Source organism: Rhinolophus hipposideros, assembly GCF_964194185.1.
Source record: "Rhinolophus hipposideros genome assembly, chromosome: 22".
NCBI classification, from domain to species: domain Eukaryota; kingdom Metazoa; phylum Chordata; class Mammalia; order Chiroptera; family Rhinolophidae; genus Rhinolophus; species Rhinolophus hipposideros.
The window spans coordinates 1,427,687-1,443,358 of record NC_138068.1 but is presented as its reverse complement, the minus strand read 5'-3'; the positions used below and the strand labels follow the sequence as shown (position 1 = coordinate 1,443,358).

The following is a 15,672-nucleotide window of genomic DNA, read 5'->3' as shown; positions in this document are numbered from 1 at the left end:
TAAGGGACATACAGACACTCTCTAAAATTTTTGTTAACTTTCCTGTGTGTCTAAAACTAGTTCAAAATAAAAAGTTTTTAAAAAGAACATACCCTAAGGAAAAAAATGTAAACTCAAAAAAACAAAAAAAAGGCATTACCTCTGATGAAGAAAGGCATATAGAGGACTTTAAAATTCTGAATTTTGTGTTAATCGTTACGTATGTTAACACACAAGTATCCCTCAAGTTCAAAAACAGGCAAAACCGGAATAAAAGGACTCCCGTGGCAGTCTTTGGTGATATACTTCTTCCCACTGTCTCATTAGGTTCTCTCTTGGTCCTTTCACTCCACCTCATATTCTCCCCCACTCCCATGTCCCATCAGTTTGGAAGCACACACCCCTTAGAGGTTACTCTGCATATTTTAACACCCAAGTCAAAAATTAATCAGTATGTCTTTCCCACGTGCCCTCCCCTCCTAGCACAGGGACCCCAGCAGCCAAAGCAGTTGGGAAATCGGCTTCATTGAGCCAAACACCACATACCCTGAGAGCAATGGAAACCAGACTCTCCCAAAGAAGGGATCAGTAAGCACGGAGAAGAAGGAGGTAGGGAGAGGTCCTGAGGTGCTGCACTAGAACCTGAGAGTGGCCACAGCACACAGGATGGGGTTTGCCATGACAGGGTCACACACGCCATACCACGCACGCACACCAATGCACACACATACCCCGGGCTCTGACGGCTGCGGGGCCTGGAAGCAGGGACCCTCCCGCAGCCGTCAGCAAGCACAGTGCTCAGACCCTGGTCTCTGAACATTGCCCTCCACTGAAAGGAACCAGGGCTGGCAAGGGCAGGGGAGGGACAAGAGGCGCCTGGACACCTCACGCCAGTAAAAACACAATGCTGAAAGAGTGAGGGCGACATTTCAAAAGGATATAGAAACCAGCTTGAAGAAGCTTCCACTGACCAAATCTAGAAATAATGAGAGTATTGATTACAACCCACTGAATACAACAGGAATCCACCAGTCCATACACTCTGATGGATGGATGGATGGATGGATGGATGGATGGATGGATGGATGGATGACGGATGGATGGATGGATGACGGATGGATGGATGGATGGATGGATGGATGGATGGATGGATGGAAGGATGACGGATGGATGAATGGATGGATGGATGGATGAATGAAGGAGGGAGCAGGGAGAATGGCAGCTCTTCTTTACAGCAGACGGCACTGAATGGAGAAGGCGTGATGGCAGACAGGCACCGGGGACTAGGCACTGCGGGGGTACTGACGAATGGTGCTGCACCTCGTGGAGGTCTGATGAGGAACAGGGTATCTGTATACTCCTGGACTATCTCCGTATTAAATATGAGTCAATATAAAGGAATAACAGTGACTACACGGCAGAGTAACCTGGCAGACACCAGCTTAGCCAGATGACCAAAGTTAAGGTCACCCACGGTAGCAAGGTCAACGCTGACCTCCCGCCGTGAAGACCAGAGCAGAGCACCGTCCACACTGAGCTATTTCCGCCAAACCGGACACCCCTGGCTGAGGGCCACCCCCGAGCACAAGGCCGTCCTCTTGAACTCTGCCCAGAAGGAGACATACAGAAGACCATGAGGCAAGCTACTGGATGTCACACGTTCCCGGACCAATGAGGAAAAGAGACACTGCGGGGACAGCTGGGGCGCGTGACCATGTCTGAGGACCGGCTGGTGGCCATGGATCATCAGCGCTGATTTCCCGACGGGCAGCAGTGACGAAAGAGGGTGTCTGACAGTATCAGCATTTAGGAGTGAGGGGACATCAGATAAAAAAAGATTGTGCGTGCATATATATGTGTGAAATGTACATGTAATACACAAACACACATGTGTACATGCGCACACGCAGAGAGACGGTGCAGAGGTAAATGTGACAAAACGTTCAGAATGACAAACTGAATCAAGGGAGTTCTTTGTACTATTCTGCAACTTTCTGCAGGTTTAAAACTATTTTAAATAAAAAAAAAAGAAAATTTGAAAAAAGTTCAATATATTCTGGGAAGACGGTAACAGGGGCAGCCACATTTAAGATCTCCCCAGAGGCCCATATAAGACACAGAGCAACCAAGTAGCAAAACCAAGACCAGCAGACAGTATTGAAATCAATACCAGTGAAGATGAAGCCCAAGCAGCCACATACCTGTCTGCTACAGCAGAATTGCAGGGTGCGTCCAGGGAAAGCACCTGGGCACCGCCAGGCCTGAAGCCCCAGGAGCAGCAGGACTTCCCTGGAAAGAGCAGCAGGCTCATCTGAGAGCCCCTAAACCTGGGAGAGGTTCTGTCCACTCACACAGCAGCCCGGACGTTGGGGACCCTCACCAGACCCCCCCCAGAGCTCCCCATCAGCACAGGATCTCATACAGAAGAGGCTCTGTGGGGAGGGGAGTGAAAGCTGAGCAGGACGAGCACAGCGAAGATAGAGGAAGGTCCCAGTGAAATGCAGAAGGAAAGCAGAGCCATGGGCTCTCAGAAAGAGAGTTCCCACATTTTTATCCCTTCATGAAAGCAACACAAGAACACAGTGAAGTTACAAAGGCACCTCAAATCACACGTCTCTTAACAGTCCAGTTAAACTAAATTCACATAGAAGTAAGCAACAGAAAAGCACGAAGATCAAGTCCCATACAAGTTACTACAGGAAATAAAAGAGAGTAAGAAGCAAAATAACATCCCCACAGATGATGAAAACCACCAAAAGGGCATAATCAAAAACAGATGAAAACTGTAATGTTTATTTCACAACAAGTTAAAGGCATTAAGAAAATAATAAAAGACATGAAGGAACAACATAAATCAGAATTAGCGAAATTTAGAAATGAGGTGACAAAGTTAAGAATTAGAAACTAGAAATAAAAGAAAATTTCATTTGAGAAATAAAGACTAAACTAAAAAGAACACCACAGCAAATAAACATAACAAATAATACCTTAAGAAGGAATTAAGAAGATGAAAAGGATGAAAACTATATAAAATTGTTTAAAAAGAGAGATTTAAAGGATTCAGGTAAAGAAGATACAAGATATGAAAAACAGAATCTCTGAAGAGGAAAACAAAACACAAAAAGAACGTTAAAGAAAATGCTCCTGAATGAGAAAAGATTTGGAACTGCATGTTGGAAGAACGCAGCCATACTGAGAATGCCAGCCCAGAATAACCAATGCCAAGTAAAACAAAGGCTTTACAGAAAAGGCTTCTTTGGGCATCTTTGGGCAAAAAGAACACATGACGTATAAGAGAAATACAACTATCATCAGACTGACAGCAGTACTTTATCCCAGGAAAAAGTATGTAGAAGCAGTTAAGATTCTCAAGGAAAGAAAACGTGATCCACGGATTTTATAGCTGTCAAAACTGACCTTCAAGTTAAAAGGTCACAAACGGTTATCAATATACAAGAATTTGGGGAACACTGCCCCCATGAACCATTCCAAAAGAATCTGGTAGAGAATGAGACTCAGAAAACCAAAATGACTAAACAGACGTCAACATACAGACTACTCATCAGTATTAAATACACAGTAACTTGTGGCCCTCAGATTAAAGGAGGGCTAAAGGGAGAGAGCAGACTATGTAAAAGCTGTATCATGTATTAGCTCTGCAGTAAGCAGGTGCATGGGCATGAAATGACAGTCCTCACTAGAGCACTAGAGTCCAGCCTGCCTGAGAGGACAGACCTCACGCACACTCCTGACATCCAGCCACGATACCAAAAGGCCTTTCCCCAGGAGTAAGGATCACCGGCTAAAGTGAGACCCACCTGAACAAAGCCTAACACCAAACCTGCACAGGGAGGGCAGAGTTTGCAGGTGAGTCCCACTGAGTTGGAGAGGCTTCAGGAAAGCCGTGAGCTTTCTACAGACCCTCACTAACACCAAAGTGAAAAACAAAGCTGAGTAGCTGAGCTGCCTGCTAAACCACAGCTGCACTCTTTAGAGGAAGGTGGAAATACATGATCTCTCCACGTGTCACGCACAATGCCCAGCATTCAAACAGCAATCACTAGACAGCAGAGGAACAGGAAAGTGTGACCCGTCATCCAGGAAATGGCAGCTGACAGACACCAAACCTGAGATGGTCCAGATGTTGGACTTGACAAAGACATTATGCAGCTTTTATAAATAGGTTCAAAGAATAATGGGAAAATATGGTCTCAATAAGTGAGCAGACAGGGAATCTCAGCAAAGAATGGGAAACCATAAAAAGGACTTAAACGGAAATCCTAGAACGACAAAATACATGGACAAATGAAACTGTCACTGGAGGGGCTTAACGGCTGATGAGATAATGGAACTCCACGTGGTCAGGGAACTTGAAAACACAGCAGAAATCATACATTCTGGAGAAAGGTCTAATATACGTGTAATTGGGAGTCCCAGTAGCGAAAAGACTGGACAGAAAAGAATTTTGAAGAAATAAAGGCCAAAATATTCCAAACTTGAGGAAAACACTGACCTGGAGTTCAAGGAACCCCAAGCAGACTAAATGTCAAGAGAACCAAGTCTAAACACAACACGAACCTCTAAAACCTAAAATGATAAACTCAAAACAGGCAAAGAAGAGAGAACTGCTACATACAGGGAACACACATTTACTCTCTTCCACTGGAACCCTGAAAACAGTGGAACAACAGCTCTAAGAAGCAGAAATACAGTCACACATTAATAGCTGTCTATCAGTTTTAAGAATAAGTCTTAAAATTCTGCAAAACACACTGGGAAGTGTCCCTTCTCCTCCTGTGATCTAGAACAAGATAACGTGGCATTAGAACAGGAATTTCCTTAGAAACGTGAAGAAGCCCAGCAGTAAAACAGGCGTTCAAGAAACAGAGAGAAAATGAAAAGGATGACTAGGTCTTGGATTCACTTCTCTCTTTCAGTCTGTCGTTCTAGAAAATTAAATGATACACATCTGGGTTTGCTTGGCTCATTCAAGAATGTAGGAGAAACTAAATCTTTAAAAAAAGAATTGAAAGACAAAAACACACTGTCAACCCAGAAGTTTGTATTCAAGAGAAATACCATTCAAATCTGAGGGTGAAATACAACCATTTTGAAGTAAACGAAAACGGACAGAATCCATCGTTAGCAGGCTGCACTGTAAGAATTGGAAATGCTGTCCTTCGAGCCAAAGGGGAACAAATGCTGCCGACGGAAATGTGGACCTTGAGCAGAGAGCAAAGAACTCCAGCGGTGGTACGGAAGTAGGTACACATAAAAGACGACGCCTGCTCCTCCTGTAATTTAGTTAGAAATACCAACATACTTAAAGGTTGGGTTTATAACTATATGTAAAGATATGACAACAAACAAAGCAGAAAACTAACAAGTTTGGACAAATACAAACCGGTACCAAGTCCTTTCCTTAATGCCAGGATTACCCGTGCTCCCACAGGCTCCTCTCCCGTCCACCATTCAGTAAGAAGGGTTACCCCACGAAGGTCATTCTTCTGACAGTTATAATCTCCCCACACGTTTTGAAAGTTAGTCTAAATTGCACCACATTCAACCATGGTGACTCAACTTCTGTGGCACTCACAAATAAGTAGATTTGAATTTAAAGGATCGCATGCTCATGTGTGACTGCCCGAGGAGGTTAGCTGGGCGAGGCCCCCCCGCCCCTCAGTGCCCGTAACACTCTGTACCTCTGTCCCCGACCCCGGTCCTGGAGAGTCCACTTTCCTCTTTTTCCTGGGCCCAATGGCGGCCAGCGCCGTGAGGTTGGCGTCGCGTTGCCTCATCTGTGCCAGCTCCTGCTGCTGCATCTTAGTTTTGAAAAGGAAACAAGGACTGTCATTTCATACACACTTCTCGCTCACTACAAAAGTAATACAAATACAGACACCAAAGGGTTTTCAGAAATTTTCTAAATTAAAATTTCCTCAATGTTTTGACTGTTTTTTAACAGTAAGCATATTACACAATCAGGAAAATAATAAAACAATAGATCTCATCTTAAAAAGCTCAGAAATATGAACAAATTTTAAAAGTACGGACTAACTGCACCCAAAGAGAGATTACCATTAATTGAAAGCAGGACACAAACTGTTGGCACTGCAAAATACCTTGGCAAACATTTTAAGTAGCTACAGAAGTGCTATGCTATGGAAATACCATCCCTTTCTTCACCTTTCTCTCTCGTTGGCAGTTTCGGTTGAATACACATGTATTTGCAAGCGTGGAGAGAAGATTCATTGACTACAAAAGTCCCCTTACCTCTTTTGCCTTCTGTTTCAACCTTAATTGTTCTGGATCTTCTTGTCTGGACCGAGACTATTTTTCAACGAGATTAAAAAAAAGAAATTACGACCTAAACGTTTACCATCTAAGACACGTGTTATCTTATTCTCTATGTGATAACACCTAAGTCCTAACAGAAGGCATATGAAATCTCTGAAGTGCTTAAAGCCAAGAGATGAACATTTCGGCTGCGCACACAGAGAATGGACCTGAAAATGGAGACGCGGTCCCTGACACACCTGCCAGCTGCAGGGTCTGACCTGATGGGATGAGGACGGGCGCCAGGGCAGCCCAAGATGCTCAAAACTCAGCCGGCTCCTGCCCCACACGCCGTGGCTGCAGAGGCCTTGTGCCCCAGCTCCACTCCCACACCTGTCCCAAGGCCAGCCCCAAACCGTGAGGGTGTCGTGGGTGCGCAGGACAGGAAGGGGGGAGACACTCCACCAGAGAAGTGCAAGCACTTGCCTTTGCTGCTCGCATTAAGATTTCTCTTTCCTGCTCATCTTTCCTCTGTTTCTCGATTTGGTCAAGCTGCTCGAAAAACTTGAGCTGAGCCCGGACATCACTAGCCTGCTCATATCTGTCATCATCCTACAAAGTAAGTAAAAATCCTGTTTGTCATCAGTCTGGGAACCCAGCTGGGCAGTATGTGCACCCCCTTCGGGACAGTTCCCACGGCCCCACCAGCACCACCGTACCGACTCAAGCCCACCCTCTCACGTCAGCCGAACCTGCATCTGAGGAGCTCTGCACAGCAACACGCTCAGAGAGCGCTCACGCAAGCTACCCCATGGCTCACTTTGTGCACTTTGCTGTTTGAGTTTTTTTAAAGCAAATTTACGATTTTTCATAGTAACACAAATGTTAAGCAAAATGGCTCCGTGCTTTCATTTTAACCACTGTTTGGAAGGCGCCCAGGGAACGAACGTGAGTGGTGCCTGCCTTGTCACGCCCGCCCACTCCTGCTGCCCTGTGGTGCCCTGCAGAACAGCACTCACGGATGGGGGGCAAGGAAGATGCTGCTGTGGGAGGCCGGGACTCTGGTGCAGGTGACCCTCCACGAAAAAAAATGGGGCAACGTAGAAGACACAGGAGCGGGTCTGGAGCCCCCTGGTATCCAAAGCTGAACAGGTCACCTCCACCTCAGCCCCGGATGCCCTACCCTTCCTTTCCCAGCCAAGGAGGTTGGAGCACCCGAGAAAACCAAGCGGCTAAAAGAAGTGGACTCCTCCCCAAATCTAGTTCTGCGTAAAACTCAGAATGAGCTGACACTTGGGCCACCCTGTGCCTGGATGTGGGGAGGCCTCAGGCGTGCCACTCGGAGAGCGAGGGCCGGCCCCTCTTCAGGGAAACAGCGCGTTACCTTATAGGAGAAGTTCTTTTGCTGAGCCGTTTCTGATATTTTTTCTACGAGGTTCTGCAGCCTCTGTTGCGTGGCATGTGATACGTAACTCACCACGTCTGGGTGTAACTCCGTTATGCCATGTTTCTTACCTGGGGGCAGGCAACATGTCAAGTGTTTAAATGGCCCTCTTTCTCGCGCATTTGCTGTGTCCCCCCCGCCCCAGCTACTGCTCTACACAGCCTCAGGGCAGCCCAGGAGGCCCCCGGGCAGAGGGCCACCACCATCACCACCACCCACAAGGTGTGACATGGGAAAGCCATGTGCAGGGAGCTACTGGCAGGGGCGGCTGGGCCCCGAGCATTCAGGTCACGGTGCCCAGCAAGCCTGCACATGGACGGGGGCCCTGGCCGCAGCCAGGAAGCACGGACACACCTATTTCTAGTATTCGTCTCTGCAATGGCGCTGGGAGCAGGAAGGTCTCGTCCTTACAGGACCGCGTGAGGGTGCCCACTAGCTCAGAGTTTGTGGCTAATATCCTCGCACTTTCTTCCGACAGGTTCACTCCAGCCATCGACGCAACGTCATTGATGTCATCGTCATCCCTTCAGAAAAGAGGAGGAAAAGAGGGCTGTAATAGAGAAGCCGGCGCGCATGCTGGTGGCCCCGACCTAGGCGGCAATACTCGGAGAGGCAGGGGAGCCCCCCGCGGGAAGCACCGCTAATGTCTCCCCCACGGCGCTGTCACCTGAAGCAGGAAGCCTGAAAGGAAGACCCGCTGGGGCTGAAGCGGAACACGAGTCTCTGCATATGGACAGACGTGTGGACAGGGTCCCCCACAGTCAATGCCAAATTCAGACAGCAAAACCCAACGCTCTTCTCCTAGCTTCACAGAGCTCCTCCCTTCAGAAAGTGGCACCCTTTCTGAAAATCACAGAGCATTAACTGAACCTGACAACAAGCACAAACTCTCAGGACAGCGGGAGTGCAGTCTGAGGAACTTCCTTCCTGAATCACTCGAGGTGAGCAGGCCACCCGACACCCATTCGGGCCCACTGCAGTGTGTTCCCTGCGGACTAGGCATTCCCGACAGATCCCGGGAGCCTGCAGACCAGGCCAGCAGCCGCCCGCAGGCCCCTGGCATCTGGCTGACTGTCCCAGGCGCACCCTCTGCAGCAGGGGTCCAATTCGGAATCACACACTGCATTTTGCTGCCACTTCGCTTCAGCTCCTGGCCTGGACCGTGATGTAGCCCTTCCCTGACTCTTGAGCCCCCGACACTTGGCGGGTCAAAGGCCAGCTGTTCGCAGCATGTCTTTGTTCTCCATCTGACTGACCCCCCTTGTGACAAAATGTGTGAATGCGGCCTCATTCACCACCTCCCACAGGGGCTGCATTTTGTTGGACCCTTACTGAGCTACACCCTGAGCGCCAGCCCCGTGGGTGAGACCCTGCCCAGGTTCCCCACAATCAGGGTGCTCCTGCCTCCCTGCGGTCAGCGATATGTGCGCGTGTGCGCTACCGACGTGGCCCGCAGCAGGGAGGCCACTCTGGGTGATTTCCGGGAGCTCTGACACTTGCCCGTCCTTCCTCCCCGAGCACTGCTTTCCCATCTGATGAAAAGGTCCACTAGGCTCGCCTTGCATTCTCCTGACCCCGGCCCAGGAATCCCAGGCGCCCTGGCCACTGCAGGAAAACGGTGTTAGAAGATGAGAGCTGAGCGCCAGGTGTGCTGGCTGCCACGGGCTGTCACTGACTCTCCATGTGCAGTGGACGGCTCTATCTAACCACACTGACCGCGAGCTCACATCGCCGTGCCAGCCCGACACCATGGCGGTCACTCCAGCGCACTCGCTCTGCGCCCCTAACTCCCCTCCTTTCCCTGCCAGGAAGCAGCCGAGGCACGTGCAGCCTTCGCTCACTTACTCTTCTGACCTGAGGTGGACCCGCCTCCCGTCTCCAGCTCCTGCCCCCTGCCACCCCACCGGGCGCTGGCCTCCTCACCCAGCTTGGGCCACCACAGCTCAGCACTGCCAACGCCCACGCTGTTCCAGCTGCCTAATGGCTCTGGAAAGCAGCATCTGGGAAGGGAGGGTCCCGCGAAAGCCCCCCGAAACATGCCCCCTTTCCTCCCGCTTCGTCGTAACAGAAGTTACCATGGCGGCCCTTTCTACTGCCCTGTTCCCAACATGCACGTCCTCCACCATGACGATGCTCAGAGCGGCTGCGCATCCAGAGACCCAAGGGCAGTATTTCTGAAGGTTCTGAACTGGACTTCCTACAGTGGGGTGGCATGCTCCCCGATACTGGGCTGTCGCAAAAAAACGGCCTTTCCGTTGCTTCCCACAGAAGATCAGCTGGTCTGCAGCCCCTTCCTTACCGAAACGAGCCTCCCCCAGGCTCCTTGAGTTTATTTTTCTGTGCAGCAGCTGCCTGGGCTGAGACAGCTGAAAGGGCTTTGGTTCCAGGTAACACGGCAGGTTTCACCACAGGGACTGCAAAACAAGAGACACGGCATGTCCACCAGCGTATGTGTCGTGTGCACTGTGCTCCAGCCACGACGGGGCTGCTGGGCTTTGCCGAGAGGGACACGGCTCCAGTGCGTGAGGGGCCTGGGGACGGGCTGCCGCCCCCACAGTCAAGTTCTTAGGAGCATGACCTTCCTAGCTCGCAAGTGCAGCTACCAGTGTCAGCGCATCTCTCGTCAAGCTAAGTGTGGGAACGACGCCCGACAGAGAAACCAGCGGTGGTAAATGTACGTGCCAGGGTGAAAACCACACTGACGGGTGACGCTGCCGACGCGGAGCTGCACACTTCAAAGGGCTCAGGTGCGAGTTTTGTCACATGTATTCCAGCACAATAAAAAGGCAGGAGAACAGGACTGCCCAGTGCACGGCCCTGAGGCGGCCACAGGCCCTCACCTGGCTGCAGCTGGCTGAGCTGGACCTGCTGGGGCGCCGTGAGCACGATGCGGCTATGAGGCTGCCTGAGGGCCACCATGGGCGTCTGTGTCAGCGCCACCTGCGGGGGCCGGATCAGCGCTCCAGGCTTGGGCGGCTGCTGGATCACCTGCAGCAGAGCACACAGCCATCCTGAGCAGAGCCCACCGGAGGCTGCTGGCACCCCACCCCAGCCGCCCCCAGCCCGGGCCTGGGGTGGGGCGGCTCTGGCAGGCCCGGTACACCCACCTCAGGCCCCACAACCAAAGCCAACTCTTCAGGGGGTATTTGCTACGGGATGTGGACACGGCACGTGGGGCCCTGAGCTCAATGCCTGGAGGGCAAGCTGAGCTCACAGAACAGGTGCAACAGGCGACGGCTCCCCACATTCCAGTGGAAGCGACATGGCTGCCCGGGGCTACAGCTCAAGCTTTTTTCCCCTCCGCCACATCCTAAGAGGCGAGATGGCTTGTGTGCTGGGGGGATGTTAGATTCCCTACGTCCTGCCCTGAACCTGGCCGTCAAAGAAGGGCCTCTCCTACTGCCCGACCCCACACAGCCTGAGCCCCGCCCCAGCTGTGTGCCCACTGCTCTGCACTGTCTGGCCCCTCACTCCCGCCACCAAGCACAGGCTCGTCCTGTTTCTGCTCACCATCTACCTGTCTACCTGTCCAGACAGCTCATTTCTGATTCCAGCCTAGCTCTCCCAGCCCGCACACAGCGGTGCTCTAAAGGCTGGCAGTACTGAGTGCTCCCTGTGCTGGGCCCAGAGGCACTACGACCCCTTCTAAAGCCACATAGCTACAGGCCAACAGCCTTGCCCAAAACGTCTGGGTCAGGTGCTTCGGACAAAGGTAACCTGGGGGGTATGTTATGGGACACACCGCGGGGATGTGGCAGTGCCCTGGGATCACACTATTCCTACAATAAAACCTATGAAAATTCACACTCTACAGGACAAGTAGACAATGACGCCTCAGATGGTTCAGGTCAGGTTCTGCCATAAGCCCAGGTAAGTGCCTCCGGCATTCACACCTCTACAGGCCTCAAGGAATGCCGGGAATGGGTCAGACCTGTGTCCGGCTGGCCACTGCTGCCTCCGCAGACACACGAAGCCACACAACCGGAGACAGGCTGGGTCTAAAAACACCGATGATGTCATACACTATGCATGAAGGTCAACCTTTGGGAAAAACTGGCTGCCCATCAAGTTCTCGTCCAGAGAACCCAGCTTTTGCATAAATTAGCCCCAGTGACTGTCAAATAGGGCTGCTCTGTACTTACACGACTTTAAAGCAAAGGCCACAACAAATCTCTGCCCCCTGAAAAGGAGCATGGAGCCCTGCTCTCACGTGGGCACCTCGGCCCCACGCCACAGACCAGCCTCCATGCTGCCCAATCAGCCAGCTGCCTCACCACCATTCGAGGCAGAACAAGGCAGGTTTTCACCTGAGCAGGTGAGGGAGCCCCATGTACACTCGGGTCACCCACTTGGTCACTTTATTACTGTAAAATCCACTCCACAACCTGCCATTAAGTGTGAGGGAACCTGCACTGTGTGTTTTTGGTAACTGTCTTTGGAAAAACAAAATCCCTTTGAACATTTTTTAAAAGGCCACCAATATGCCTATGGAAACAAAGATGCTTTCTCCAGCCTCAGAGCTCAGAAAACTGGGCCCAAACTGTCAATAAACGATCAATCAGCAGCTTCAGCTCGTGAAGGGCCCAAGCCTGACTGCTGGGACCCACGCCCAGACACAGGCTCACCGGCCTGCCTGACGTGTCAACTCCAAGCACACATGGTCTGTTTGCTGCATCTGGGCCACTGTTCCTAATCAAAGGTGACATCCTCGTAAGAGTCACTACAAACACACAGAGTTTGTGTAAACCACAAACACCTTGAAACGATACAGGTAATGGACATGGTGGGCGAAAGCCAGCACGCTGACTGCCCTTTACAGAAAAACAGGTTTCAGATTTATGGGCCTCGACGCTGGGCTAACCACTCAGGCTAACACCCAAGCCTGCTCCTGGCACGCGCCTCTCCTGAGCCAGGAGGTGGGCAGGCGGGCGGGGGGGAACGTGGGCTCTCGCCTGCATACCAGCGGCGTGGGCTGCCCCTGCTTGCCAACGCCAACCTGTGTGGGCTGCGTGAGGCTGATGACAGGGGGCTGGAGGGCGCTGGTCACGGTGGCCGCCGTCTTCCCGGCCGTGCGCTGGACAGAGCTGCTCAGCACCACAGCCGTGAGCGCAGTGCTGGCCTGTGAGGCGGGCGGCTGCTGCTGCTGGCTCTGCTGGATGAAGGCTGCGGAGTCGGGGGTCAGCTGTCTCAAGGCCGGCAAGCTCCTCTGGGCAGAAAGACACGGCGTTGGCGGGCGGTACCGACACCAGGCTCCCTGCTCCCAAACTCAGACACGTCCGCCCTGAGCAATGTTCTCAAGCTAAAGAGCATAGGCTTCAGGGCCTTAAGGAGATGCCTCTGATATCAGGTATCCACACACACACACAAACTCACACACACCCAGCACACATACACGTACACACACTCTGACAGACACGTCACACATACACATACATACGTGCACATACACACATGTACTCACTGTCACACACATACATACATACACGCGCACATACACGCACACACACCCGTCCCATACACGCACAGCTCACACACACCTATCACAGACACATACCTGTCACACACACACACCCCCGTCACCAACGAGGGAGGATTATTCTCAGTAAGAAAAAGTGGTATTTCTGAAGTGCTCTTAAGACTATTATAGCATCAGAGATTATCTGTGGGGGACGACCCGATGCCGTTGAAGCCTTGAGTCCCTGCCCGGGTGAGCGCCCCCACCAGCCTTCACACTCACACACCAGCCTGAGGGTTTGCCCTGTGCTTAGGAAGCGTGACACAGCCGACTGGCCACAGTGTCAGGGGTCTCAGAACACCCAGAAAAGCCTCTGAAGAGAAAACTAGACGATCTGTCGCAGGGCGCTGTGCTTTCAAACTCATCTGTGACAGCCGTGAACCCCACTCCTCCCACGGGACAAACCCACCCCCACACGTGCAGGTGCACGGTGCCAGACGGCGTTACAATTACCTTCAGGAAAGGCACAAGGTAAGGTTGAGGTGAAGAATTAAGCTCTCGGTATAACCTACTAGTGAAATCTTCTGCTTCGATTTTTCCATCCTTAAAAATAAAATTCACATTGACATTCCTCCACGAATAAAGTCCACACACACACACCTCTCTGCACTCAGCGTCACTCTGGTCTCGTACCCCATCATCAGCTGTTCCCTGTGCCAGGTCTGGTCATGGACAGAGGTGACAGGAAAGTGAGCGTGTGGCATGTTTTGGCCGACACAAGTGTCCTAGGTGTGCAGCTGGACCCTCGCCTGGCCCTCCCTACGGAGCCAGCCAGTGCCTGCGCCTGCACCTGCGCCTGCGCCTGCGCGGCCTACTGCTCTGCCTCTCGTCCCCTTCCCCCAGCTGTCACTCAGTGCCAGGCACTCTGCGAGGAGGCAGACAAGCCTGAGGTGGCCTCATCATCACAGTCAGTGCTGCAAGCACAGGTGCACGGGGCAGCGCCCACGGGAGCCAGGGCCCTCTTCACTCAGCCACGCCACCACGCACACCACTAAGACCCCGAGCCTCGGGGGGAAGCCCTGACCAGGGAGAGAGCCCTGCCGCGCACGGCGCCCTGGCCTTCCCACGTGTCGGGAACTCGCCAAGGGCCCAGAGAAGTCCTTACCAGCAGGTGCTGCACCAGCTCTTTCACATTAGCCGCTGTCTCTGTGGACTGTTTACCCGATGATGCCAGTTTGATTAACGTAGACAGAAAATTTTTACATTTCTTCACGTTTTCCATAGTTTCCTGCAGTCAAGTTAAAAAGATGTAAGTGAAAAAGTCTTAAAAAGCAGGTTTTCATCATAGCTTTCGGTTTAACTAAGACATGAATGTAAGAAATATATACTTCTCGAAACGTCTTTCAAGAAAAGGCAGTAACCATGCTGGCCTGCTGAGGGAGGTACAAACCAGGACATGTGACCCAGGGGCCATCTGACCACACAAAGTGACAGGGCTTACGCCTCACTCAGCCCGGCAGCTCGTCTTTTAGAAATAAGCTAAGTCAACAGCCCCCCAGGTGAAAAGGGGAGTCTCTAAGATATTCACCATAATGCTGGTTATCAGAAACAAACGCTGTCATCTATCTAAATGCACAATAAGAGGAATTCAACTGTGACACTGCTGCTAACGATGGTGAAAAATACAAAGCCATAAAGAAAGCACGAGCCCACTAATCCAAAGGTGTGTACACGTGAAGGGAAACTGCTAGAAAGAGAAACAGAAACGCACGACAGTGCCGCTTCACCAGTCCGCACCTTTGCACGGCCCACGTGCTACTTGTTCGAACACCGCTGCTGGGGCCTTAGCACTGCAGACTCCTGCAGGGCAGGGCCTGGAAAACCTGGGCAGGAACATGGGGCCCTTCCTGCCGCCCCAGGGGCTTCTGCCCTGAGACCCCACCTCAGAGGAGCCATGCAGACCGCAAAGCACTCGCATGTCTGGGGCTGCAGCTCCCCCAGGCTGGTGGGTGCTCTGAGGCAGCACGAACGAGACGCACAGCCCCAAACAGTTCTGGGGCCTTGGGAGGAAAGGGAGGTGGCGGCGAGGCGCAGGGTCCGAGGGGTGCAGTGAGGCAGAACTCACCGTGGCAGCCGTGGAGGTGGTGCTGGCCCCTGGGACCGTTCGCTGAGGTGTCCCCGTCTGAACAGCCGTTGCCGTCCCGAGTGAGGGTGTCTGGGCAGTGCCACCCAGAACAAGCTGAGGCTGCAAGAGTCCAAACCACAGGGTGAACAGAGGCTACGGGGAGATGGCCTGCACCCCCTGCAGCAGTGGGGCCCCATGAGCCAGTGTGTGCGGGGGGAGGGGGGAACTGGCACCCCAGGCGGGGCCCTCGGGACCCAGCACAGATGGCCTGAGCACGCAGGCCTGACACCAGGGGGGGCGATGAAGCCGACGGCTGGAAAGAACCTGCTGGTCACAGGTCCGTCCCACAAGTCACTCGGGGACCAGCACACGTCATCTTTTAATAACCAAACT

General features: G+C 52.1%; 1 protein-coding gene across 1 annotated transcript in view; it reads right to left on the bottom strand.

Annotated features, from left to right (window-relative positions):
* TAF4 (TATA-box binding protein associated factor 4) overlaps window positions 1-15,672 on the bottom strand; it is a 62,026-nt gene that overhangs the window by 9,253 nt on the left and 37,101 nt on the right. The window contains exons 4-14 of the mRNA XM_081033279.1: window positions 15,280-15,399; window positions 14,320-14,442; window positions 13,668-13,757; window positions 12,660-12,905; window positions 10,540-10,687; window positions 9,999-10,113; window positions 8,054-8,223; window positions 7,640-7,770; window positions 6,742-6,867; window positions 6,253-6,309; window positions 5,682-5,801 (exon numbers count right to left, since the gene is read on the bottom strand). Of these exons, the coding sequence (XP_080889405.1) occupies window positions 5,682-5,801; window positions 6,253-6,309; window positions 6,742-6,867; window positions 7,640-7,770; window positions 8,054-8,223; window positions 9,999-10,113; window positions 10,540-10,687; window positions 12,660-12,905; window positions 13,668-13,757; window positions 14,320-14,442; window positions 15,280-15,399 (1,446 nt within the window). The remainder of the gene's footprint in view (window positions 1-5,681; window positions 5,802-6,252; window positions 6,310-6,741; window positions 6,868-7,639; window positions 7,771-8,053; window positions 8,224-9,998; window positions 10,114-10,539; window positions 10,688-12,659; window positions 12,906-13,667; window positions 13,758-14,319; window positions 14,443-15,279; window positions 15,400-15,672) is intronic.